Source organism: Spermophilus citellus (assembly GCF_964194105.1).
Source record: "Spermophilus citellus genome assembly, chromosome: 12".
Lineage (NCBI taxonomy): Eukaryota > Metazoa > Chordata > Mammalia > Rodentia > Sciuridae > Spermophilus > Spermophilus citellus.
In genome coordinates, this window is record NC_138198.1 from 12,951,835 (window position 1) to 12,979,610 (window position 27,776).

The window sequence follows — 27,776 nt, forward strand, 5'->3', positions numbered from 1 at the left end:
GCTGAGGTTGCTGATATTTATGGTAAGTACTAATCTATCTGAAATTGTGAGACAGGAAAAAAGAAATTTGGACTAGTTTTGTGATTGTATCTTAAACTGTCAAGTTATGGCCACAGTGCATAAGTGCTTAGTTAAGATGGAAAAGCTTTAAATTGTAGGCTTCAGTACTATCCGCAACTTCAGGCATCCACTGAGTGTTTAGGGATGTGGCCCACAGATAAGGGGTATGGTATCAACTGTACATACTGTACATAGCAACTCATCAGGGAAGGAAAAGCCCACAAATTTTTAGGTTATTTTTGAATTGTGTGGTGGTAGACTCTTAATTTCCCTTTCTGCTGATCTATAGAGTCCTACATTCTGACAATGAGTATATATTAATTTATTAAAAGGTAAAAATAGTTTCTTCTGTCCAAGCAAAACACATAAAAACTCAAAGGCCACTTAGTATAGAGATAAAGGGCTATATTTACTGAAGGCTCTAATTGTGTTGTAGCACAGTAATTAATTTTTTTTGAGACAGGGCCTCACTAAATTTCATAGGCTGACCTCCCTCAATCCCACCTATATGTCTTGAGTAACTGGGTGTACAGATAGATACGTGACACCACATCTGGCATAGCACATAAATTAATATTTAGGACCTCATGAAAAGGTTAAATGTTGTTCAGTGTATTACTTATTTTAGAAGTCATGCATTTTAGAAATATTTCTATTAAAATCTAAATATTTTGGGCTTTAAAAGTTTTGGTTTCTCTAAAGTTTTTCTTTAAAAGTGGTACCTGATAAGACTGCATTAATGAAGTCAGCCCATTTAAGTTAAAATGGTAGAGGAAATATTCAAAACAGTTACTTAAGAGGCAAATATTTTTATAAAAACATCCATTTAAAATTAAAATTTGCTATGTGGTGGCTGCATGCTTATAATCCCAGTGACTTGGTAGGCTGAGGTAAGAGGATCATGAGGCCAACCTGGCAACTTAGTGAAACCTTGTGTCTAAAAAATAAAAAGAACTGGGGGTATATGCAATCCCCAATACCACACACACCAAAAAATTTTTAAAATAGATAATAAACCATTCATGAAGATATTTAGCAAAAAGTATTTGTGTATTTCAGTTCCAATAACTAAGCACACTTCATTGAAAAACTTTTTTCCCAAAGAGTTTGTAATTTAGACCAGACTTTACTTAATTTAAATTCTCCAGGAGATTTGTGTATGTGTAACACTCACCCACACAGTACTGCTTGGTTTTTATAGTTAAGGATTTCTTATTCTCTTAACCCTATAAAATGCATTGCTTTTCAAACCATCATTTCCTTTTTTGTCTTACACTTGTTACCGTTTTATATCTAGGAAAGTAAACTGTTTTATTGAGTTGGATGGTTTTAGGTGGGACTTTCAAGCTTTTATACATCAAGAATAGATAAATTGTACTAGCTATTAACGAGTCATGGAGATTTTATTACACTTTTAAAAAGTTTGTGTCACTCAAAGAACCAAAGGAATTTGACATTGTTGGTGTGATGGGAGCACAAGATGATTGCCTTTTTTTGCAGTCAGTAGGATTGTGACCTGTTTTTTGAAATATTATTAACTTTTTTAATTGAACCATAGACTAGAAAGAGTTCAAAAGCAAAGATACTGGATGTTGTTCCAAAGCCTGCATTTTAGCTCCTGACTTTTTTTCAGCCTCATTGAGATGTATTTCACACACTGTAAACTTTTCCCATTAAAATGTACAATTTAGTGGGTTTTAATGTATTTACTGATGTGCAACTAAATCTTAATTTTAGAATATTTTCAACAGTCCAGAAAGAGATCATATATACATCAATTGTGAGTCCCTGTCCACAGCACCACCTCCAGCCCAGATTATCTCCAATAATATTTTCTGCCTCTGAATTTGCCTGTTCTGTACATTTTATTAAACAGAATCATAACAACATGTGTTCTTCCTCTTAGTGTGATGTCTCTAATGTTCGCTTGTGTTGTTGCATGTGCTATTCCATTCTTCCTTATGGATCAGTAAGTTCCATCACGTGGAGCTATACTGCATTTTGTTTATCTGTCATCGGCTGATGGACATCAGTTGTTTTGAGCACTGTGCACAAGCATTATGTGCACATTTCTATGGGTATGTGTCCTGGGCAGAACAGCTGGTTCATGTGGTCACTCTGGTTAGCACTTGTTTTCTCACAGTGGTTGCACCACTTAACCTTCATTTATTTACTTATTTATTTAGAAGCATAATATAATTACACAAATTATAAGCAAATGCTTAATAAATTTTTACAATATATACATCTCTGTAATAAGCCCCTAAATCAATATATAAACATTTCCCACACCACAGAAGGCTCCCCCTTGTCCTTCCACACAGACAATCATTGTTTTGATCTCTGTTACTACTGAATAATTTTGTGGCATGTTTTCATAAATGGAAATTTCAGGTATGTTCTTCTTGTGTCTGGCTTCCTTTGTTACATAATGTGAAGCTCACCCTTCTTGCAGTCTGTAGCAGGATTGTTCTTTTTTTATTGCTGTGTCATATTCTTTTGCTGAGTGTTCTGCAGTATCTTTGTGTTCATGCACATTTGGCCTCTTTTTCCCCCCATCAGGCTTTTTGGTGTTCAGAATAAATCTTTAGGCTTGTGTCTCTTTCGACGGACATCCATGTTCTTGTTTTCCTTTGGAAATACTAGGAGAGTGATTACTCAATCCAATGGTAGCCTTAGTACTGATTATTGCTTTTTAAATGCTGAGTCTTCTAGGGAGAAAAAAACAACGCTCTAGACAGACTTTCCTGGAGACCATCCTATAATACCAAGTTGTTTTGAGGATTTTGTAAGTTACTGCTTGAAGTAGGCTACCTCAATTCTGTGAACCTCATGGAAAAGAGTTGTTTGTCTCGTCTCTTGCCATGAAAACTGAAATTATGCTGGTGACTTTTTATGTGAACTACACTTTTGAAATTTCTCATGCATAAATCCTGAGTTTTTTGGGAATCCCAAAATTCTTAGGTAGTACTTTTAGGCACAGTCATTGCTTATTTAATGAAGATTAGCTGAATTGATTAACAAGAAAATATCTTAAGAACAAGTCTTGCATTTCAGCCCAGAATTACTGGAGCATAGCAGAATTGTTTCTGTAATTGAGTCAGTATAGCTCCTTACTTCAAGACAGTGATATAAAAATAAATTTCAAGAGGGAATGTTATGTGTATAAAAATAATAAGAAGCAAAGTAATAGAAGAAAGTAGATCCATTAAAAGTAGGCATGTGCTGAGTGGCACACACCTGCAATTCCAGCAACCCAGGAGGCTTAGGTAGGAAGTTTACAAAGCCAGCCTTAGCAATTTAGTGAGACTCACCCTCAAAATACAAAATAAAAAGGGTTGGGGAATATAACTCAGTGGTAGAGCACCCTGGGTTCAATCCCTGGAAACACCCCTCTCCCCTCAAAAAAGAGCTAGATATAACAAGAACTGAGAATCTTTGTCCTAGAGGTAAGCTATAGGACCACTGATTGGAGTGGATTTCTTCATGGTATCCTGAAAATTAGGCTTTTGAGGAAAAGAAGTGGATGCACATTGTTAAAATAGGCAATCCGTGTGTGTGTAAAATTTAAATACAGCTAAGGAGCTAGGTGAATTTTTTTTTCTACCAAATAGCAATTAATAGTTCAGTTCCATTTTCAAATGTGATTCCCTTGTTTATGTTATACACTATCATTCCAAGAACTGAGTTTATGCTAATGCTGACATGAGAACTTGTGTTTTTTTAATATTTTGCAAAAATGTACCATGATTTATTCAAACTGTCTTTTCTCTATCATTAAGCATTTAGGTTATTTCTAGTTTTTCAACATTGTAAATAACTCTGAAAGATATTTTTGTGGGTGTATTGCCTATGTTTTGGATCATTGCTATTAAACGAGAAATAACTAGTGACTCAATTATTCCTTGCTTTTTTGAGTAAAAATTATATTTTCAAAATGCTAGATTTAAATTTTTTGGTTTATACTTTAAAACAAAGATTCTGTCATTTAAGTTCAATTTTAATATAAAGGTATCAGTGGTTTTCATCTGGGTGTTGATGGGGGTATGTATGTTTGTGGTAGATTTTGCTGTCAAGGGACATTTGGCAGTGTTTGGAGAGATTTGGGGTTCACAGTTGGAGAGTTGCCACTGACAAGTACTGGGGAGGACAGGGATGCTGCCCGTTAAACACCATGGAATGCACCAGACAGCCCCCACCACAAAGAAGGACCTAGCCCAGAATGTCAGTAGTGCTTAGGTTGAGAAACCTTGGCCTAGCAGTTTTACTGCTGACGGGAAGCAATCTTGATGTGTCTAGGAGCACTGTTTGTGGGTTTTCTGCTGTAGAAGATGACATTTTTAGCATCAGAACATCAGTAGAGCTGGTTTTGCAATGTAACTCAGCTCTCTGCCTTGAGAAGTACCATATCCGTATTAGATGTATTTACTATTGAAGTTTGGTTGTGCTGTGTGTATTAGTTAGAAGACCTGATTTAGCTGTATGGGACTAGCAGGAGTTTATATTTCTCATGAGGTGATTTTTGGAGATAGGAATTCAGGGCTGCTGCTCTGATTTCCTGATGTCACCAAATCTGACCCTGTTTCTGTTTAGCTTTTCTTGGAATGTGCTGTTGACCTTGTGGTCACAAAGATGCCTCGTCCCATCCCTTTACCCTAGGACATCAAAACCCAAATTTCAGGCAGACCTCGATGAGAGGAACAAGGGTCTGCTGAACCAGTTTTTTGTTAATGTTGTTTTGGTTTTTGAGACAGGGTCTTCTGTGTTTCTCAGGCTGGTCTCAAACTTATGGGCTCAAGTGATCCTCCCACCTCAGCCTCCTGAATAGCTGGTACTGAATAGCATCTTCTGTAGCCCAACCTGGTGATCTTGCTTATTCACATTAGCCAGACTTTGTCACAGACTATCCTGTAAGGGAGGCTGGGAAATACAGGTTTTTAGTTGGGTCCATTGTTCATCAGAAAATAAAATCAGAAGCCTTTAGTGAGAAAGAAGGGATAGTGGAATAGGCAGCTAGTGTGCCTTCTAAAGCTTTGATTGAGGTTCCTTATCTTTCCAAGTTCACAGAAATTAAAGAAAGGTATGGAGAACAAGTGGGAACACTGGAGGTTTAAACAGTGGACTCACTGTAAGAGTTCTTTTAATTATTAACCTGGGAAAATAAAACATATTTATATTATGATTATTTCTTCAGTCCAAGGACTTAGAACAGGATTTGGCTGTTCCATTGTTTTGTAAATTTTAAATCTCTTCCCCACTGCTATATTTGGAGCCCTTCCTCTTTTATTTATTTATTTTTCAACATTGGTAACCTTTTGTTAGAGGGAACACAGCTAAGTGTGCTTTTCTAGGCGAAGTATAATAATCAGAAACTGACACTTGGGATTCACTGTGGAAAATGTGTGTGTTTGTGTAAAAGAAGTATTGAAGAAGGGCTGGTGTCCTGTCCTGCTTGTCCATTGCTTTGTAGCCCCTCAAAAAATATCTTCCCTAGACAGAATGCAGTGGTGCACACTGGAACATGGGAGGCTGAGACAGGAGGATCATGAGTTCAAAGCCAGCCTTAGCAAAAGCAAGGTTCTAAGCAACTCAATGAGACCCTATCTCTAAATAAAATACAAAATAGGGCTGGGGATGTGGCTCAGTGGTTGAGTACTGCTGAGTTCAATCTCTGGTACCCCCCCACCCCCGCCAAAAAATATCTTCCCTATACACTAGCAATGACTGGTGGATTTTTTAAAAATTCCATTTGCAATAGCAACAAAGGCTGTAAGTTTTGTCAGAATAAACCTTTAGCATATCTTTACTAAGAAAAGTATAAAATGAATTAAAATATCATGAGTTATAACACAATGGAAAGAATAAATAGGGCAACTTGCCTTTCCACGAATTACAAATTTGTAGTAACTAAAATTTGACTCTGTCTCAAGGATAAACATGATTCTGTGAAATAGAATGAGGATCTAGAAACAGACCCCATGCATGTGTGGAAATTGGTTTATGATAGCAAATATTACCGACAAATCCAAAATCAAGTGATATTAAGACAATTAACTTTCCATTTTGAAAGAGTAAAATTAAATTCCAATTGTTACACTTCAGGCTAATAGAGTGTTGTATATCTTACAAGAGTATTCTTATTATTTGTTAACTTACAGAAAAATTAAGTTCAGGTTAAAAATTTGTGCGTCGTGTTCCATCAATAAAAACTTGGAAGAGGAGGAGTTATAAAATGTCAATGAGATTAACCCCAAGAAAGTAGAGGGAAACAAAGTCAAGAACAGAAACAATGAAAAGAAAATAATGGTAAAATAGGTTCAGCAACTATTTTATGGGAAAACTAATGAAAAATTTTTGCAATAAAAATAAAACTTTACTCAATTTGTGTTTGTCTTGGATTTATGGTGTGATTACAGTTTATAGGCATCGTGTTTGCACCATGAATCCCATGAATTATTATAAATCATAAAATTTTTTCTCTTCTTTCTCCTCAGTAAAAAAAATTTTGAGTTACCAGGAACTCAAAATTGAGTTTAAGTGCTCCTTGAAGTTACGTTGAAGTTTAACAAAATGTATGCAAAGAATATTTTGACTCTTACCATCGAATTTCTGTACTAGGCCAAAAGGGTAAAGCTATGAACTAGGAAGTTACCTGCCCTGGGGCTCATGGGGTAGATGTTGCAGACGAGAGAGTAAGGAACCCTCCATAACAGTGTCCATCATAAAATGAATAATTTATTTATTTATGCTTAATGTATGAAACTGTCAGCTAACCTAACTTTTAAAATGCCTGTTCTTCTATGTACTAGTATGAGCAAAATCCCAATTTAATTTTTATAGTTGAAGCATACTTTTGTGTGTGTGTGTGGGTGGGGGGCTGTGTTTGTTTTCACCTGATGATTCCTGGAATAACGTTCCTTCTGGAAGGTAAAAGCTGGCAGTGCTGGCTTTGCCAGGTGGCTTAGAGGTTAGTGCAGACACACCTCATAGATTGTCTTCCCCAGTGGAATACAGAGAACCTTAAAGATCTAGGCCTCAGGCCTAGTGGTTATTGCTCATCACTTAACCTTAGTGGCTCTAGAAGTAAATTTGGGAGTTGTTTCTTCTCTCAAATTAATTATGTAGCATTAAAATAAAGAAATATATAAGAATTTTAAAGATGAACACTCAAAGAATTTAGCTAGATGTAATAAGATAGTTTTAGTAAGAATTCGAGTGTGAGATATCAGATACCTCTATTGCATTAATTCTGTACATAAAGTGTTTTGCGCTGAATAGAGCCTGTACTAAGCAGTTAGTGGACAGAGAGCACAGGCTGCGGCCTCTGGAGGATCTTGGTTGGTTCTGGGGGCTGCCACTTGCTAGCTGTTTGACCTTTGGCAAATTGTTTAGATCTCACCTATGAAATGGGGAAGAGAATTATTTCTTAGTGTTGTGAAGATTAAGAGAGATGACAGACCATGTGCTTTGCACAATGCTTGTCATACATAGTCCTTAATAAGTGTTATTCTACACTGATTGGGAAAATATGTTTTTCTGTATAAAATTTAAGAGGGATATTAAAATATATTTTTGTTATTTTAAGGAAATTCGAAATGAGTCCCATGACTATCCTCATAGAGTGGCCAAGTTTCCAGAAAACAGAAATCGAAACAGATACAGAGATGTAAGCCCATGTAAGTACTCGTGGGTTTGTGTGCATGTATATGTTTTTTGGATTGTTTTAGGAGGCAGGATACAGTGAAGAGGAGGATTTGGGGTCAGGGATGATAAGTTCAGTAATTTTAAAAATTTACAATAATCCGTTTTTCTTTTATTTTTCCCTCCTCTGCTTCCCCTCTCCCTCCTTCCTTCCTTTGCTTGCCTTCTTTCCTTCCTTCCTTCCTTCCTTCCTTCTTTCCTTCCTTCTTTCCTCTACTAAGGATAGAACCCAGGCCCTTGCATATGCTAGGCAAGTGCTCTACCACTGAGCCACATGCCCAACTACTAATTTACATAATATATATATATTTGAAGGCATAGTATAGTAGAAGAAAAAATAATTACCCATAATTATTTTATCCTTCAAACACAATTGCCATTATTTTGGTGTAATTTCTACAACTGTTTTTTTCTTTAAAATAGTCATAATCATTATACATATGTCTATATGATGTATTCATATATATGTTTCATTTTTATATTGTTCCATCACCTTTGTAAATATTGCTTAAAATATTTATTGGTATAATTTTTGTTCCCCCTTTTTCCTAATTACAAAAGTAGTGTGTACTTACCAAAGACAACTTACAAAACAGAAAAGTGTAAAGGAAAAAAACTAATTTAAAAACAATAATTTGCGGGTTTATAGTTTTTTAGTTTTTTTTTTCTGAATAAGCTTATGTGTATCATTTTAAATTCAAAATTAGAATCTTGTGCATACTGATTTATCCCTCTTCCTACTTAGCAGTACGTGGTAGACAATCCCCATTACAAGCAGTTGTTCAGTGGTCTGGCTGTACCATTCTGTTTCATAGTCGTTCCCCATTGTCATACCCTTAGATTGTGATGCACGGGTGCACACACGCCATTTTGTCAACGGCTACAATTATGGAGTTTTTCAGTAATGAGATGACTTTATTTTTTTGTTCTATTGATACAACTATTTCAGATACTAAATTAGGTTGCCTTCCTACTCAACTTGTTCACTTTTGTTTAATTTTAATGGTATAACCATAGATTTTTTTCTTAGGGCTCATTGTTAGCAAATACTTTAAAAAACATCTGGAATTGGTCTCATTCTGGCTTCTGCTTGTTTCTGGTTCTTCCCCCTAGTTGATTGGGATATGCTGCTGATGTGCCAAGCCTTCTTGTATAGGCTGAACCACACTGTGTTCAGGGCCACACACTGTACAGCTTCATAAACATTGTGTTCCCTGATTTATAGGATAGATATTTAACGTGTAGATATACCTCTGAAAATTCATCAGTTATTGGATGGAAAAAACTTATACTTTAGTTCTTACATGAACAGAATATTTTTCTTTATGTTGACTAAGTACATTTCCATGAGGAATGATTAATTTTGGGCAAATCAATGAGAAGTTTATTATAAATTACTTGTAAAATGCCATGTTACTCTTAGATGCATTTTCCTTGCCAGTTAGAAGTGTTTGTGAAGATAAGTAGCTAGAAATGTGGTTTTCCTCTTTCTTAGTTGTAGTGCACTTGATGATAGATAGACTTCCTCTGAAATCTGTGGTTCACCATGGTGACAGTTCTGGTGTGGGTGTGTGTGTGTATTCAGGGAATGGGGATCTGGGCAGTAATTCTAACACCCTAGGTGTTCCCTCACCCCTCTGAGTCTCTGGTTAAGAATCATCCGAGTTAGAGAGAATAGTTCTCTAGTTAGAGTTTCAGAGAGAGAAGTTTTGAAGGTGATACTTTCCAGTTGTACATTTTGCTTTGTTGCCTTTAATTTTTAAAACCCTTTTTATTTTGATGATTGTAAATTTGCATGCCATTGTAAGAAATAATACAGAGAAATCTGGTATTCCCCTTCCCCAGTTTCCCCCATGGTAACGTCTTGCATAACTACAGTACAGTATAACAACTAGGAAAGAGACCTTAATACCATCCATCCAGATTCTCAACCAGTTTTATAGGCACTTGTATGTATGTGTGCAGTTTCATCATGTGAAAATTCATGTGGTTGCCACCATCCAGGGCAATAGTTGTATCATAAGATCACTTGTGCCGCCCTCCCGTGTCCATAGCTACCGTGCTCTCCTTCTCCTCCCTTAACCCTGGAATTGCCTTTAATTTTATGTATTTGTTATAATTGCAGTCATTGTGTATGCTAAACTACATTTGAGTCCTTTCATTAGCTTTTGCAAATTAATCTAAATGGAGAAATTTATAAAATTGGAATTGAGACACTTTTTAAAAGGAAGATATTGTAATTTAACTATCAAATATACAAGTAAGTAAAACTCCTTCACTTATCACCTAACTTTTACACATATATTCCTAACTGGCTGTTGGATACTTGCAATTGAAGGCTGCAAGGAGACCTCTGTGTAAAATATGCTAGTCAAATGCTAGATTTGGTGGTGTGCGCCTGTAACCCCAGGACTCGAGAGACTGAATCATTAGGATTACAAGTTTGAACTCAGCTTCAGTAACTTAGTGAAATCCTAAGCATTTTAGGAAGACACTGTCTCAAAAAATAAAAAAGGGCTGGGGGTGTGACTTAGTGGTTAACACCTGGGTTAAATCCAAAAACGTTGCTTGTCAAGGGCTGAGGTGTAGCTTGGTGGTAGAGAGCTTGCATGGCCTGTGCAAGGCTCTAGGTTCAACCCAGCACTGCAAGAAAAAAAGAAGTGCACATCAGCTTTCCATCCGCTGGTCATTGTACCAGGCTCTGATGCCTGTAGGCTGTTTCAATGAAGAGGAGGGAGCCTTGTGAGGGCCTAGTATTAGGAAGAGGCATTTCTTGCTCAGAGGAGGTGCTCCTCTGTCCCTCTGTCTCTGTCCTTCTATCCCCTGCTGCCCTTCCTGCCAACACTTCTAGTCTTCTGGAAGCAAACCCTCAGTGAATGCTTTTTCCTTTTTTGCCATGGTTGAAGCCTGGCGCCCTGAGCAAACATCTCATGATCTCTCTTAGGTAAGGGCTACTTACTCTTGCTTCCCCTGTCACACCAGGATCTCCAGCTCCAGTCCACTGCCCTTTGGTCTGCAAATGAAAAGGATATCCTCAAAGATTTGTGCCATCTGAACATCTGTCAGTACTGCTGTGGCATTCAGCTTTCCTTACTTCTGGTGTCTTACTGTCTTGCCAGTCCCTCTTCTCCTCACCAGTACCACCTTCATCCTGGTGACTTCATGTCTCTGAAAAAGCACCATAGACTCCCCAGCCTTAGAGTTCCTACGTCTCTGCAGCTTTCATGACTTTGACCTTCAGTCATCTTCACCCCTGAATTTTCCCCCCCCGTTTTGGGGGATTGAACTCAAGATCTTACACTACGGAAGTGCTAGTGAAGTGCTGTATAACTGAGTTGTACCCTATCCCTTTTCATTTTAATGAGATGGTTTCCCTGAGTTGCTCATGCTGACCTTAAACTTGTGATCCTCTGCCTCAGTCTCCTGAGTATCTGGAAAAACAGGGGTATACCACTGTGCCCAGCCTACCCCTGAAATCTTAGACTGTGCTATCTTGAGTGCTACTTTCTGTCATTCCGGCTCTTTCATTCTAGTTCTTTGACTTCACTAGGAGTTTTAGTTCATTTATTGTAGCATATTACTTAACTGCCTTGCTGTTTTTATTTTTTAAAAAATCTCTTCAGATCTTTAATTCTATAATCAGTCTTTGGTTTTTCCAGCCTTTGGGCCCATTTGTGCAGACTATCATCTTTCCTTAAGTTTTCAATTTTAAAAGTCAAGAAACAACTCTTCAACTTATATTCTACCACCAGGAAACTTCCTTCCCTCTGTGCTCATCTGTTGCAGAAATCCCTGGTGAAGAGCCTTCCCTCCTCTCGCCCCAGGCTAGTTCTCTGCCTCAATTCCTTGGTCCTCCTTGTGGACCTTACTCTGTCATTACCACTCTTCTTTGTGTACTTCATTCTCCCCTCTAGTTACTTTTCTCCTTTATTATCTAGACATGCTCCCGTCCGTGTTATGTCAACCTTCGTCTCACTGCATCCCCTTCATTCCCTACGTGGATGCTTGCATGTGTGCACAGGTACACATAGGGTCTTCAGAGAACACTCCCTGCTGTTTGTTTCTCTCTCCTTACCACATGTGCTGCCTTTTGCCCATACTTCTATCTTAGCCTCCCCATTGAAACTTCTGCTCTCAAGTGCTGTTAGCTTTCTAGTTTACAGAGGCAGTGAGGGGCTTCTTACTCTACTTTGACCTGTGACATTATTGACCATGCCTTTCTTCCCTCATACCATATTTTCTTGTATTGTCCTCTTCTCTGGCTGTTCACCCATTTTTAGGGCTTCTCTTTCTCAGATTGCCTTGATTTCTTCAGGCTCTCTCTCTCCTGTCTCCTCCTTCTAGCACTTTTATGAATGATCTCATCTTCCATGGCTTCAGCTTCCGGCTCTGCACCTAGGATTCCCAGTCTCATCTACAGTCTGCTTCTCCCAGCTGCAGACACCTTTGTGCGAGTCATCCCTCTCTGCTGAGCATCCTTCCTCCACCTCAAACTCAGTGTGAAGATGCTTGGACGCTGAGTCAGCCTTCCTCCCCATCAGCGAACCCTATACCTGTTTGTTCTGCCTTGTTCCCGTGTTTCAAGTGGTACCACCATTTACACTTTTGCTGAAGCCAGAAACAGACTCCTCTTACAATGCCACATCTGGTTAGTAACTAAGCAATTATATTGCCATTTCTGTGTTGTATTCCAAAGCCGTCCTGTTTTTGTGCATTCTGGCTTGGTTCGGTCCTTCCTGCCCTCTTCCTGGGTTATATAGTAGCCTCTAAATTATTCCTTATCTCCATTCTTTTTCTACTTCAATCCATGCTCAATCGATCTAGTGTAACCTTTATGTTATGCAGTTTGGTTTTTCTATTCCCCTCTCCTATTAGTGTTCTACAGCTTTTAGGAAAAAGTTAAAATTCTGTAGCACTATCACTCTAAACCTTTTGGGGATTGATGATTTTTATACTTTTGCCACATTTTTTTCTAGCTACTTTCCTATAAATTATTCATTTTAGTAAAACTGAATCGTATGGCATTCTTTTAGTGTGACTATTTTTAAACACCTCAGTGCCTTTGAATATGTCTTTCCCTTTTCAAAATTTCCTATCCCTCCTCTCTCTGACTCATTTCAATCAGATTCCTCTTCCTTTAAATATCAGTGCAGCAACCACTTTCCCATGGGTGGTCCTCTCATCCAAAAGAGTTGGTCATAGAGATGGCTGTGGTCTTTTTATACATGACAGATATTTGACATTTGTTGGAAACCAGCTACATGTCTGACTCTGTTGTGTCTTGGGAGTACGGTGATGAGTATATGTATTTTGTCTCCACTAACTGAAAGTTGAGCAGGTGTGTATAGATAGCAGAGAGACCACCATGTGGTGGAGCTGAGAGGAGGTGCTCAGATCTGCCTCAGGAGTTGGGAATGGCTTGCTTCACCCCCCACCCCTAACCCTCGCACCCTGGAATGAATTTAAGAGAATAGATGGTAGCTAGTTTAGAAAGAAAGGGGAGGGCTGAGGTTGTGGCTCAGCATAGAGCACTCGCCTCAAACTGCAAGGCTCTGGGTTTGATCCTCAGTACCACATAGACATAGATAAATAAGATAAAGATGTTGTGTTCCACTACAACTAAAAATAAATAAATATTTGGGGAAAAGGGGGGGGTGGGAAAATAATTAATAATTTTTCATTAAAATTCAGGGTTTCGAATATTTTTTCTTTCTTTTTTTTTTTAATATTTATTTATTTATTTATTTTGGTTTTTGGCGGACACAACATCTTTGTTGGTATATGGTGCTGAGGATCGAACCTGGGCCGCACGCATGCCAGGCGAGCGCGCTACCACTTGAGCCACATCCCCAGCCCTCGAATATTTTTTCTACGCATTACAATATTATTAACTGTATCACACTGTTGTACAACAGATATCTAGAACTTTCCATCTTACATAACTGAAACTATACCTATTGATCAGTTACTCCCCATTTTCTTCTTCCAGCTCCTTGCTGTTACTGTGAACTCAGTTATTTTAGATACCAAATACATAAGTGGGGTCATGCAGTATTTATCTTTAAATATCTTCAAGTGATTGGCTTATTTTACTTGGCATAACCTCCTCCACATTTATCCACGTGAGCAGTTGAAGTTTAAAGGAGATTGACAGATTTAGGATTCCAGTTAGTATGGCAGATCATATAATGATCCATAGTTTATTGCTGCCCCAAAGAGGATTCTCGGTAAATATACTTTCTTAATGAGTTGCTGGGTGGGGAAGAAAAACTTACAGGCTTCCTGTCTATCTTCCTCTTTTCTCCCAGAGATCTCAGTGAGTGCACTTTGAGTGCAGATAGCTGTATCAGCTCTGAGGTTTGTGCATAACTAATAAAGTAGTCTCGAGATACATTAAGCATACTGAATAGGATTACAGGGAGAAATTGACAATCTGTGGTTATGAACTTGGGGGGGTTTGGGTGTGGCAGAGGGGTACTTGGGATTTAACTTGAGACAGATCTTGCTGAGTTGCCCAGGTTGATCTCAAATTCAGTCCTCTTGCCTGAACCTCCTGAGTTGCTGGGACTATAAGTGTATGCCCCTGAACCTGGCTCATGGACTTATTAATAAGACAAAATATTTGTAAAGAAATAGAAGATTTGGACATTATTAAGCTTAATATAATAAGAAAAATATATAGAACCCTATATCCAACAATTTAGAGAATGCATTGTTCTTCTAGGACTTCCTTAAACTCAAGTTATTTAATAATAATCAAAATAAGTATGGATTTAATGTAAATTTTATGGTAACTATTTGCTAACATTTTTCTTATCCCATCTAAAGTTTGACAATACAGATCAGGTATCAATTTATGCTTCACATTATCAAAAAGTCATTGGTTTGTTTATTTATTTACTTAATTTTGGTGCTGGGGATTGAACCCAGCTTAGCCACATCCCTATTCCTTTTTATTTTCTAATTTATTTAAAATTTTTTTTTAGGGTTTAAAAAATGGCTTTAATTCATTAAATACCAGGATGAAGCCAGGTATTTAATTCATTAAATACCAGGATTAAACAGGGTGGGGAAGTGGCACCACACTTCTTATTTTTTATTTTGAGACAGGGACTGCTAAATTGCTGAGGCTGGCCTAGAACTTGTGATCTTCCTGCCTGAGCCCCCTGAGTCCCTGGGATTACAGACATGCACCACTATGTCTGACTCCAAATCATTGTTGACAACTTCTTTATTTAGGTTTTCTCCTAACTTGTAGGGCTTAACTTGTTGGGTTTTGGTTCTGTCCTCAGTTTTTTTCACTTTATTTTTAATCTTCAGTTTTAATCGAGCTATTTCTGCTTTTAATAATTTATCTTTATAGACCATTGATGCACTGGGTTGGGTCTAAGGAATGAGAACTAGAGCTCACAGTGAAGAAGGTAGAATTGATTTGCTATGGAAGGAGAAAACCTAAACAGCTTGCGTGATAGCTCATAGATACTTGAATTCTCATATGGAAAAAAATTATTTATCCTGTATTAAGTCCAAAATGTAAAACCAGGGTTCACAAATGAATAACACTGTTGTCCAATTTCACATGAGCATAGGCAGGGTCTCTCCAAACTAAGCTATTTAAAGGCTAGGGCATAATGGCTCAGTGGTAGAACATGCATGTGTGAGTCTCTGGGTTGGGTCCCTGGTACTGGGGGGCGGGGGAACTGTTGAAGCATGAAAGTGCAGACTCTGAACCCGTGCACTCATTGTAGGTCTTCGTGCAGAGTATGGGTTTCCTTTCAGAGTCCTCTAGAGAGCTCTCTTGTGAATGAGTCACAGAACCTTTCAGAGTCCTCTAGAGAGCTCTCTTGTGAATGAGTCACAGAAGATCATCAGGTGACTTTGAAACATCACTCTGTGCTTCATTTCTTCCCCTATTAGTACCTGTCCCTCAGGGTCTCAAATCTTTTTTTCCATCTTTAAGACTGAGTTAGGTATCAGTCTTCTGAGAAGACTTCCCTGTGTGCCCTCTAGAAGGTACAGGTTTGATTCTGCTTCTGATTTTGTTTAGTTTCTAGAGTGGTGGATCTTAATAAGGTTGTTTTTTTTTTTTGTTTTTTTTTTTGTTTTTTTTTTTAAGAGAGAGTGAAAGAGGAGAGAGAGAGAGAGAGAGAGAATTTTTTTTTTAATATTTATTATTTTTTAGTTCTCAGCGGACACAACATCTTTGTTGGTATGTGGTGCTGAGGATCGATCCCGGGCCGCACGCATGCCAGGCGAGCGCGCTACCGCTTGAGCCACATCCCCAGCCTTAATAAGGTGGTTTATCTATCCCTAGGGGACATTTTGGAAGCTTATGGGAGGTTTTTTCTTGTGTATTTTAGCTCAAATATTTACATAAAAATTTTAAAAAGTATTTTTTATAAATTACTTTGCATTTATTTTTCTTTCATATTACAGTTAGGGGATTACCGAACTTAATATTTGTGTGTGATTTCTGTCCCTGAACAGTAGGATAGTAAGGAGAGTATTAATAAGCTTCCCTTTTTCTCTCCAAGAATAATTGAATCTAAAAGCCCTTGGGGTTGGGTCAACTTGTGAAAGGTACATAAATAAGGGTGGTGGTGTCCTTGAAGGGGGTCCCCTAAGTGATGAGCAGGGAAGAGCTAGCATGAGCCCTGTGATGTTGGGTCAACATGCTGTAAATGTATGGTTTCCCGTAAATACAGACCAACAGGTGCACATGGAGATGTAAATATGCATGCATTTCCTACCCTGCCACTGAGAAGTCTGGGTAGCAGTAACACCCTTTAGTATTGGGCATGCTTAGCTTTTGATACCCAAATTTCATTCCCTTCTAAGAAGAAATAGGACTCCTTAGTGAAGTGGCTGATCCTAGTAGCTAAAGGATAAAGAAGAACCTGGAATGTCTTATAGTGCCATAAAGTAAGAATATGTTCAAAAACTGATGAGGGTTTGTCAGAAGGACACAGAAACCAACCTGAAGCTCATTGGCTAAGTCTGGGCTGATTTTAGCATTAAAATAAATAACGATTATAACTTATTGAATAAAATAGGAGTTTACGAGTCTATACTGAGATTAAGAAACATGAATAAGTGGAAAATAGGGAAAGTTCTAACTTCATATATATAGGATGACAACTAATGTAGAAATGGATGGTAAACTTGGTGGGTGAAAATTTGATGAGGAACAAGATATTTATAAAGTCTTAAAGTATTTCTCTACAAAATATTTAAATACAAGGAGAGGATAGTAATGGTACAAGAGAAATGAACAGGAGAAAAGTCAGAATCTAGACTAGATGAAGAGTTCTCAGAAATGATCCATAAAATTCTTTTAAATGAATGAAATGAACTAAATCAAAATTAAAAGCTTTTACTTTAAAAAAAAAAAAGCTTTTACTTTGTGAAAGACATTAAGAGAATGAAAAGATGAGTATAGACTAGGAGAAAATATTTGTAAATCACATATCTGACAAAAAAAAAAACTCTTACCTGAAATTATGTATAGAACTCTTAAAATTCAATAGTAAATAGAAATGACCCAGCCAGAAAATAGACAATAGCCAGGTGCATTGGTGCACACTTGAAATACCAGATGTGTAGGAAGCGGAGGCAGGAGGATGTTAAGCCAATGTGGGTTGCTTAGTGAGACCCTGTCTCAGAATAAAAGGGCCTTGGAATGTAACATAGTAGTGGAGTGCTTGCCTAGCACATGCCAGGCCTGGGTTCAATCCTTGATATGCCAGAAAAAAAAAAAGAGAGAGATGTACAAATGGCAGATAAGCACCTGAGCATATGAAAAACATCATTAGCTGTTAGAAATACAAGTTAAAACCATGGTGGTCAGATATCATTACAACTAAAATACAGAGGTTACACAATACCCCAAGAATGTGGAGACCCTAACTAGGTATGGTGGTGCATGCCTGCAGTCCCAGCAGTTTGGGAGACTGAGGCTAGAGTATTGCAACTTCAAGCCCAGCCTTGGCAATTTAACAAGACACTGTCTCAAAATAAAAATTTCTAAAGAACTGGGGATGTAACTCAGAGGTAAAACACTCCTGGGTTCAACCACCAGTTCCAAAGTAAAAAAACCAGAAACTGGATCTCATACATGGCTGGTGGGAATTGAAAATGATCTAGCCACTCTGGAAAATAGTTTGACTGTTCCTTTAAAAATTAAATGATACTCTATGGTCCAGCAGTTGCACTCTGGAACATTAATCCCAGAAAAATGAAAACTTGGTCTATTAAAAAAAAATGTTCACGTGAATGTTCATAGCGGCTTTATAATCCCAAATTGGAATCGACCCAAATGTCCTTCAGTTGGTAAGTGATTAACAAACTGTGGTGTACTCATGTCACAGAGTACTATTCAGTATTAAAAAGGAATGAACCATTGATGCACACACCAGTTTGGATGGATCTCAAGCATTTATGCTGTGGGAAAAAAAATCCAGTCTTGAAAGATTCCTTACTGAGTTTATTTATATAGCATTCTTGAAATAAAATTATAGTGATGAGAATAGATGAATGGGTTAGTAACGGTAAGGAAAGAGATGCCTATGAAGGATGGGACGCAAGACTTTTGTGGTGATGGAGTAGTTTTGTATCTTGATTTTTGTGGTGGTGGTTACATGAATTACACGTGTGTTAAACCACTCAGAACTGTACTCACAAAATGAGTGCCTATAAAACGGAAAATTGGAATAAGATCTGCGTTGTACTATGGCTCCATGTTTCTTTACTTGATGGCCTTTTGAACTGGGTCCTGGGCAGCACACTGGGCTGGGAGCAGAACTCCATGGTGAACTAGTGGTGGTGCCTGCTGCTCCCTCCCTACTGTCTAAGAGTTAAACCTCAGCAGGCAGCCACAGCTCATTGTGTGGGAGCTGGCTGTGGAGCAGGTGTCCTGGAGGGTGGAGCTGAAGTCACACCTGCAGAATAGGGCACCTCTTCCAGGACCATCAGTGTGCTCGGAGTTAGGGGGAAGATGTGGTTGTTTATATATTAAAATACAGATATCTGATGAAGTAGAATTTTGAAATTCCCATATAATCTTCAATTAAAACAGGAATGATCAAGGAGGTTCTGTCAGTGAACATAATCAAGGAGGACTGATCCCGTCTAGCCATTCCATCCTTTTCCCCCTTGTGCCCTGTTTTGTTGTTTTGCAGCAGACTGCCCAACAGAGAACACAGTGGCAAATGTCATGCCAAAGAGAAGCTAGTCCTTGAGTACAAGTGGAGTCCTGATTCTTTTGTTTAAAATAAATACTTACATATAACTCAGGATCTGCAAGCATCTGGACTCAAGGTTAGAGGAGCAGAGCTATCTTGCCACAATAAAGCCATCTCCTTACCCCATAATCATTAGGTGGAATCAGGGTGCCAGTGGTTGAATGTGATCACAATGAGCCTCTTTTCTGGAGCCTTCCCTAGCCCTTTACAGACATAATCTAGCCAGGACAAGGAATGTTGGAATCTCTTGAAGGCCTGTAGTCTGTAACAGAGAGTTACTCTGTGTGATTCTCTTCGCTCCCAACCCATTCTATCTCACAGACAAGAAAACAGACCTGAAGTGACTGGGCTGTTACCACAGGGCTCTGTGTCTCAGGAACTTGGACACCAATAATGTTCTCAAGTCATAGGTTACTCCTTTCTGTGTGATCAGTAATTCTTTCCATTCCCACTGCCCCTGCTTGGTTCAGTGCTTGTCACCCTTGACTAATCTTAGTGTGTTTCTCTATGAGATTGCCTTCCTCCTTGATCTGGTCGCTCCTGTCTTAAATCAGATGTGCTCATTCCATGCCTTCAGAGAACTTCCTCAGGGTCCTGGTCATTGCTCAGGCCTGTGGTGTGACCCAGGCCTTTCTGTCTGTCCTCTGTGTGTTTCGGGACCTCTGTCTCACCTGCCTAGCCCTTCGATCTTCCTGAATTTGCCACTCCTGCCTGGTGTGTCTTTCTCCTTAATTCCGCCACCTGCTGTAATTTCCCCACCCCTCCTTCCCCTGTGTAGCAAAGCCTGATCAGCTGAGGCCACTCAGCATTCGCTGAGGCTTCTTCCCAAGGTACAGAGTAGTACAGCACTAGGAGTTACTACTCCCCCCACACACACTTTTAGAAAGCTTGAAACAGATAATGTCTTTATGTCCCTGTTGCCTGGCTCTTAAAATACACTTGCTAATTCAAAATTGTCTATGACTGCTGAAGTACCAGTATCAGATACAAAGAACAGAGCCAGACCATAATGGGGGGCTCAGTCAAGGCTGGTCTTCAAGGAAGTGGGCTTTGTGTGAGAAATGAGGTGGAAGTCACACCTGAGGGGAAGAACACTATGAAAGCTGATGCAGGAAGAAATTTAGGAGGTGTGGAAAGGGTGGTGAAGGCACCAGCCCGACTGCACAGAGAGGCCATGTGAGATGGGAAAGGTCAGTCCCTTCCCCCTCACAGGCTTGGGTTTGTATCCCCGCTTGTGCTGCTCTCACGTGCCTCAGCTGAAGATGCTGCTTCCTGGGTGCCAGCACCATGGTGTCATACTGTCCACTTTAGAAGGTTGTGAGAGCGGAAGGTGGGGACCACTAAGCTGTGCCCTGTAGTATCTGGCATGTCACAGGCTCGTTACTGCTACCAGAAGTTCTAGTTGGTTATATGGTCAGTGAGGAGCCATTTATCAAATAGAATTTTCTTTGCAGAATGAATAGTTGAAATGTTAGAACTCTGTGTGCTAAGATTTGTGGTTCTTCTCCATTAATCTAGTGGTGTCTATCCATTGGGCTCATTGCTTAATTTATGAAAGAAAACTTACAGTATTTGTTCAGTTGTTTACTTTGGGAGCTGAATAAGATTGATGAGTCTCTGAAATGCCTTGAGTTCTTGGCAGGGAAGTACCACATAAGTGTGGATATCATTACCTGAACACTTACTTTTTACCTCTGAAACCTAAGGGAAAAGTCAACTGTTAATTCTGCACTGATAGAATTGGTCTTCTCCTTGCTTTATTTTTAAGTTCATTATTCTTGGTCTTTTGATCTGTGCCATGATGAATGTGAATCCTCCTTCCTGTTTGACCTGGAAAACTTTCCAAAAGGAGATCCTTTACCATAATGATAAATTAGGTGAAACCTGTGGGGGTTTCTTAAAAGCTTATTATAACAGTGTTGAAAGAGGAAGCTACTCTGTACTGACAGTTCAGGCCACAGCTAGAGCAAGTCATTTCTTGAGAGATGAAACCATTTCTCAGAAAATGTACAGTTGGAGGGGGGGAGTCAAAAGCACTCTTCCTCAGAAGTGGGCTTCATTCATATCTGACCATCATATAAACTAAAGCTCTGTTGGGTTTTGAGCTTCTTCATTAACTCAGTGACAAACCTGATTCAGAGCAGGTAATGCCTTGGAGAAAACTGTCTATGGTGGTGTTGTTAGGTGTTGAGAAGTAAGAGTTCCTGTGGAAGAGTGGTTTTGTTGCTTTTTTCATGCAGTACAGTTGGTGTGTTTTCATTTATCTCCCTTTTTTGGATCCGTTAAAAGATAGGGAAGAACAATAATAGAAAGTACTTTTGCCTTAAAAAGTATGGTATGCCAGAGATAAGTTAGTGTTTTTTGGTATTTGGGGCATTTCACATGCTTCATGTGTTGTACTTAACATTTGTAACTGAGCATAGGCCTGCCTGGTCTGGTGCAAGAAATGGAACCATTTAAAGTACTGTTGACTTTGGGACTTACACATAGCCCAAAGATTATAGGACTCTCATTTTTATCATCTCATTTTCAGAGGTTCCTGGGCAGAATAAATTATGGAAGAGGAGAAAACATGTAATTTCTGATTTTATTCCTAATTCAGAAGTTAGAAGTTTAGTTTGGAAAGAACAGTTCACGGATAGTAATGGGGCAGGGAAAGGAGGCATTGAAATCCAGGTGGCTGGAGGACCTGTGTCTGCCCTCAAGATGCTTCGCACTGAACCAGTATATTAAGCAAGTCTTGGTTGGTAAAGAGGCAGTTTCCGTCTTTATCTTTGCTGAAGAATATAAAGTCACAGTTTCTCATAAAATAGCTTTAACAATTTCACTTCCTGAAATGTGTATATTTAGTATCTTTTTATATAGCTATTTTAAGGTGATGTATTTTAATTAATACCAGAAACACTCATGCTTTTTCCTTTTGGAGTCTCTTCTGAATCAAAAGTTTTATGTTTTATTTTTATTAATCTTTTTTAATAGGAGAACTAAAATAAATACTTAGTGGTGTGGCTGTGTGTTTGAGAGTTTAGTTTTAATCAATCCTGAGAAGAAAATATAGTTTCAGCCACAATTTGTAGGCAATTCTAAATAGCTATAGAGTTTTCCCAAGAATTGCTTTTTTTATTGTCACCTACCAGCAAAATTTTTTAAAAATTATTTTATTTTATTTCCCCCTGAGAGAAGTTCGTGTCCTTTGCTTTTAATGTTAGACAGGAAGCCAGGCCTTGCCTGTGCCTAGGCTCTGCAGAACTCTAGTGGCTTTCCGGTAGCACCCTGTGCCTCCTGGCTCCATAGCCAGGTTTGTGATTACTATGTTGATAAAGTTTGGGAGTAACAAATATTATATAGATGTTAAAGATTGGGGGGAAATCACAGTGAATTTGAATACATAGACCCAAGGGAGGGGTGTTCTACTGCCCACACAGCATGCCTTCTACCCAGCTGTGTGAGGTGTAGAAGGGTACCATGTTGGATAACCAGATTCCTCGTGCCCTGGGAAGCTGACCTTCCCGGTTGCAGGTTGGCTAGAAGGTCGTTTTTCATTGTGAAATGGATGAGTAGTAGCCTTGGGGTTTGTGTTCTTTCTGTGATTGCAACATGAGGAAATACATTCCTTTGGCATAGTATCTTAGAACACTTGAATTTTTAGGACTGTGTAGCTTTCTAAAAGAATGCATTATTTTGTTGATATGTCTGTTATCTAGGAGATCTGTGGTCTTTTTTTTGTTCTTTGAGTAGCTGATCTTTTTACTATCTTGTACAACATAACAGTTAAAGGGTGATGAAACTGTTAAAAAAAAAAAGAGAGACTGTACCGTTAAAAAAAAAAAAAAAAGAAGTGCTTGCTGACATCATCTTTCCGAGAACACTAGTATATGTGATTTACTATAACAAGATCTTAGTTTTTCCTGTTGGCAAATGACATGTAATATTTACAGAGGTCTTGGGTTCATTCCAGCAGAAACATCTCAGATAAATTGATGTGTGAATCTGAAGCCATCTAACATTTTCTTTCGTATGGAGATGATAGAGACAGGTTTTAGTTTAAATGTGGAGAGAGAGTCAATGTTCAGTGCACACTTCCTTGAGGGGAAATGTAGATTGTAGACTATGCTCCAGGGTCAAATGTGCAATGTGCCTTTAGTCCATACCTAGGTTCTCTGCTTCTGACATTTGTGTTTAGGGCTCTCAGTTCACATTCACCTTGGTGTGACATGCTTCTTCTCATTTCATGCTTTTCTTCCTTTCTCTAAATGATACAAGGTCAAGTCTTATATTTCAAATATTTAAATTTTAAATCTATGAGATTTTTACTTTTAAAAACTATAAATGTGGGCTGGGGTTGTGGCTCAGTGGCAGAGCACTTGCCTAGCATGTGTGAGGCACCGGGTTCGATTCTCAGCACCACATATAAATAAAGGTCCATTGACAACTAAAAAATTAAAAAAAAAAAAAACTAGAAATGTATACAAATGGTTAACAGTCTTAAATAATAAAGCATTTCCAGTGGTCTTTAAAAAATACAGTTAAAGTATTCCAGTTTTTAGCACTCCACCTAAACATAGTTAAGTGTTAAAAATCTTAAATACAATTGAGTATGTATCTGTTAAGAAATGAAGAAAATGAAACCTGGTATCATCTGTTTGAGACCAGTTACCTTTTTGTAGGTAGACCAGTCCCTCCTTAGGCCCCCAGAATCTAAACAAACCTTTACTTCTAGGAAGGTAAGTTCTTTGTTTGTTCTACTGTGTTTCATGCTTCAGTTAATTTTTCAAGTTACAAAGGTTCACATACTACAAACACACACTTTTCTTCTAATGCTGTAGTAGCAAACAAGATGTTTTGTACTTCCTTACAAAAAAAGGGAATAATTTAGGACTTGTCTCAATTCTTCTATGGAGCTAATTTATTTTTTCTTTGTTTTATTCTTTATGAATACCTTAGAACATAAATATTAAGACCAAAAAAGAATCGATGAATTTGAAATGACAGTTATGGTTTATCACTTTGTTTTCAGATGATCACAGTCGTGTTAAACTGCAGAATGCAGAGAATGATTACATCAATGCCAGCTTGGTTGACATGGGAGAGGCACGGAGGAGTTACGTCCTGACACAGGCAAGTCGTGTGGCTCGCCGAAAAGCAGAGTTGGAGCTTGTGGCTCTACTTGAGCTTGGCCAAAAGTGTAGCTTGACTTCTTTTGTGAAGTTGTGTTTAATGTTAATATGTCTATGAACGAAAATTTCTACATAGTGGCTTAGACCTACCCGTCCTCTGCAGGCACACTGTCTTCCCTGCCTTCTCTCTGACCCAGGCTTCTGCTGCTGCTTACTGTGGGTTTCCAGTTCTCTTCACCTGACCTGGAAAGTGTAGCCAGAGGCCCCTGCAAGCTCTTCTCTTTCTCTCTCACCTTCAGAATGTACTCGTGCCTTGGGTAGTGTTGGCGCTCTCCAGTGCAGAGGCCAGGTGCCCCAGAGTCCAGGCCAGGGTGCCCGCGGGCTCCCCATGGCATTCCACCCCACAGCTTGAGGCCTGGGCCACACCCATGCACCCATGATTTGTTTGTCCACACCAGCTGCTCTTTATCAAATAATGGAGACTAAATTAACCACCTTATCATTCTCCCAGTTATAGATTTTTAAGTATTCAGAAGATAAGCCATAATATTTCAGAATTTTAAAATCCTAACCTGGATCAGAATGACCTATCATTTGAAAAACATTTGATGTAGTTAAAAAAAAAAAGTATTTCAGATTAATATAACTGTGAACTATTAGACTATTTCTAATTCATAGGAAACTAAAATCAGTTTACTTGAGATGAAGAAGCTCCTATAAATCAAAAAGAAATAATCTGTAAGAAAAAAAACTGTCAAAGAACATGAAGTCACAGTTCTAAAAACAAAATAGGGTAGCATATCTATGAGAAGATACTTCATTTGGAAAGTATTTATGGAATGCAAATCTAAACCAGTAATCAGCTACCACTTTTTACCTGTTGGGACAGCAGAGATTTACACAGTGTGAAATACTCAGTGGCTGCACACCCTGATTGAGAAAGACTCCTGAGTAGTACCAACAAGACATGAAGATACAGCTGCATGTGTTGATTGCAACTTATTTTCAGAGCATAGGGCTAAATGGGTTAAATAGATTCATCACATACACACCAATAGAGGTGGATATTTCTGGGTACTGGGAATAAGACATTCATTTGCCACATTCAGCCTTTGTGTAATAGTTGAAGTTTTTCTTATGTACTTTCATGAAGTGTTTTTTTTTTAAATTTTTTTTTTTTTTAGTTGGACACAATATCTTTATTTTATTTATTTAATTTTATGTGGTGCTGAGGATCAAACCCAGGGTCTCGCACATGCTAGGCGAGTGCTCTACCACTGAGCCACAATCCCAGCCCCATGAAGTTTTTTAATAAAGCAGTATTTTAGCTAAAATATTTACTTTAACTGGATGTGGTGGCACACACCTGTAATCCCAGTGACTTAGGAGGCTTAGACAGGATGATCCCAATTTCAAAGCCAGCCTCAGCAACTTAGAGAGGCCCTTTCTCAAAATAAAACATAAAAGGGGTTGGGAATGTGGCTCAGTGCCACCCCTGGGTTCAATCCCAGGTACTTTCTACTTAAGACAAGAGTAACATGAAAAAAGAGAAAAGAATGGTTACCCATGACCCTAATCACAACCCTTTCTTCCTCTCTACCATTTATTGGTTCTTTCTCAGTCCTTAAAAATGGATCTTTTCTTCAGTTTCTAACTTAGTTTTTTCTCCTCCAAGTTCACTTCAGCTCTTGGGACCATGGTTTTCATCCTCTGAAACCCAAGACAGGGTACACTGTCCCCCAGTATCTGCTGAGATCCTGGTGCCAACACCTCATTGTTCATTCATCCAGCAGATTTAGTGAGACCTACTCTGTGGCAGACCTTGTTTGAGTAAAAGAGACTTTACTGAAAACTCTCATTATGAACTTTATATTCTAGTAAAGTGAAAATAATACCAGTTAAAATAATTTTGTAACATTGTTCCTTATTTTACAGGACAACTTTCTATGGTAAATACTGTTGTCTTTTCTTTTTAGTTGTTAATGGATTATTTATTTATTTATTTATTTATTTATTTATTTATTTATTTATTTATATGCGGCGTTGAGGATCGAACCCAGTTCCTTACACATGCTAGGCAAGTGCTCTGTCACTGAACCACAGCCCCAGCCCAGTCCTTATACTTATAGAGCAGAAATCCAAAGAGACTCAAGAACATTAAGTTTACCAAGGTTGTACAGCACAGTAGGTCCTGCCCTTAGTCATTCTACCCTGCTGCCTTAAGATTGCTGTGCGAGGGGCTGGGGTTGTGGCTCAGTGGTAGAGCACTTGCCTAGCAATAAATAAAATAAAGGTCCATTGACAACAAAATATTAAAAAATAAAAATAAAAAAAGATTGCTGTGCGAGGCCAGGTGCGATAGCGCATGCCTGTAATCCCAGTGGCTCCAGAGGCTGAGGTAGGAGGATCACGAGTTCAAAGCCAGCTTCAGCAATTTATTGAGGCCCTGACTCTAAAAAAAAAAAAATGCAGTGTTATCATGGACAAGTGCCTTCCCTCCCCAGGCCTCTTCGTCTGTGCAGTCTGTGGTCTGTACAGGGTGTGGTGAGACTCTGCAGTGCCTGGCACTGGTAGATGCTCCAGGTGTTACTTGTCAAGTTGTTGCTTCTTGTCAGTTGTAGTAACTGTAGTAATAGTGACCCTTCTGTAAGCATTTGGAAGCCCATTCCACTACCCCATTGGTTAGTTGTAGACTTTGTGACCCCCCAGATAGAGCCCACTCATCTAGAATGTGATAACTTAGAAGCCTGTCTCCAGCTTTTTCTTTGCTGGATTCCTCCCGGCATTGTCCAGGCTGTGCTGGATGTGATTGGCTAGATCGCAGATTCTGCATGTTCTGTATCTCTTCTTCCTGCAGCCCCACTGTGGTTTCCTTTCTAGTCGTCTTCTTCCCTCAGACCTGATGGTCTGCCTTTCCCCTTGTGGCCCTTGACGCTAGTCCTCTCTGCACACTCCTTGCTGGAAGGCTGAGATTGCACCTCCTTATGCTTTTGCCCTGGTACCCTGCACATTATATGAAACAAAGTACTAAGAAAACAATTGACACGGTAGAGAACATCAAATGTTCACTACTTCCACTGTTCTGATTGTTCTTTGTGATTGTTAATTGAATCATTTCTCTCTCAGTTTTATTAGCAGTAGTTTTTTAGAAATCAGCCCCTTGGTATATTAAGTCTACTTTTCAGATTTAAAAAAGTAGTAGCGTTCTGAGTACATGGGAGAGCTGAGAGATAAATTTGTCTCTGCAATTAAAAAAGCTTGGTCTTAATTCAGTCACAACTGTTTCCCTGTTTATTATTTAATCTTCAGGGGCACTAATGGAGTTGGGGTGTATGTGCACACTAAGGGGTGACCTCACTAGTGAATTGCTTTGTGTTTTTCTTCAAACTGGGGGTTTTCTTATTGCTTTTTGTTACCTTTAGGCTGTATTTTTTATTTTGCTTTAGAAGTAAAGCAACAGATACATGCCTTGAGTGAGAAGAGTACCCTTAAACATAAGATCACAGTTTCTTGGGCTGGGTTGTGGCTCAATGGTAGAGCACTCGCCTCGCATGTGTGAGGCACTGGGTTCAATCCTCAGCACCACATAAAAATAAATAAATAAAATAAAGGTATTGTGACCATCTACAACGAAATAAAATTTTTTTTTAATTATAGT

General features: G+C 38.7%; 1 protein-coding gene across 3 annotated transcripts in view; it reads left to right on the top strand.

The window, feature by feature from the left end:
• Positions 1-27,776, top strand: part of PTPN2 (protein tyrosine phosphatase non-receptor type 2) — an 83,412-nt gene that overhangs the window by 19,496 nt on the left and 36,140 nt on the right. For all 3 annotated transcript variants that reach the window (XM_081262875.1, XM_081262876.1, XM_081262877.1), the window contains exons 2-3: positions 7,646-7,736; positions 24,019-24,119. In XM_081262875.1, the coding sequence (XP_081119001.1) occupies positions 7,646-7,736; positions 24,019-24,119 (192 nt within the window). The remainder of the gene's footprint in view (positions 1-7,645; positions 7,737-24,018; positions 24,120-27,776) is intronic.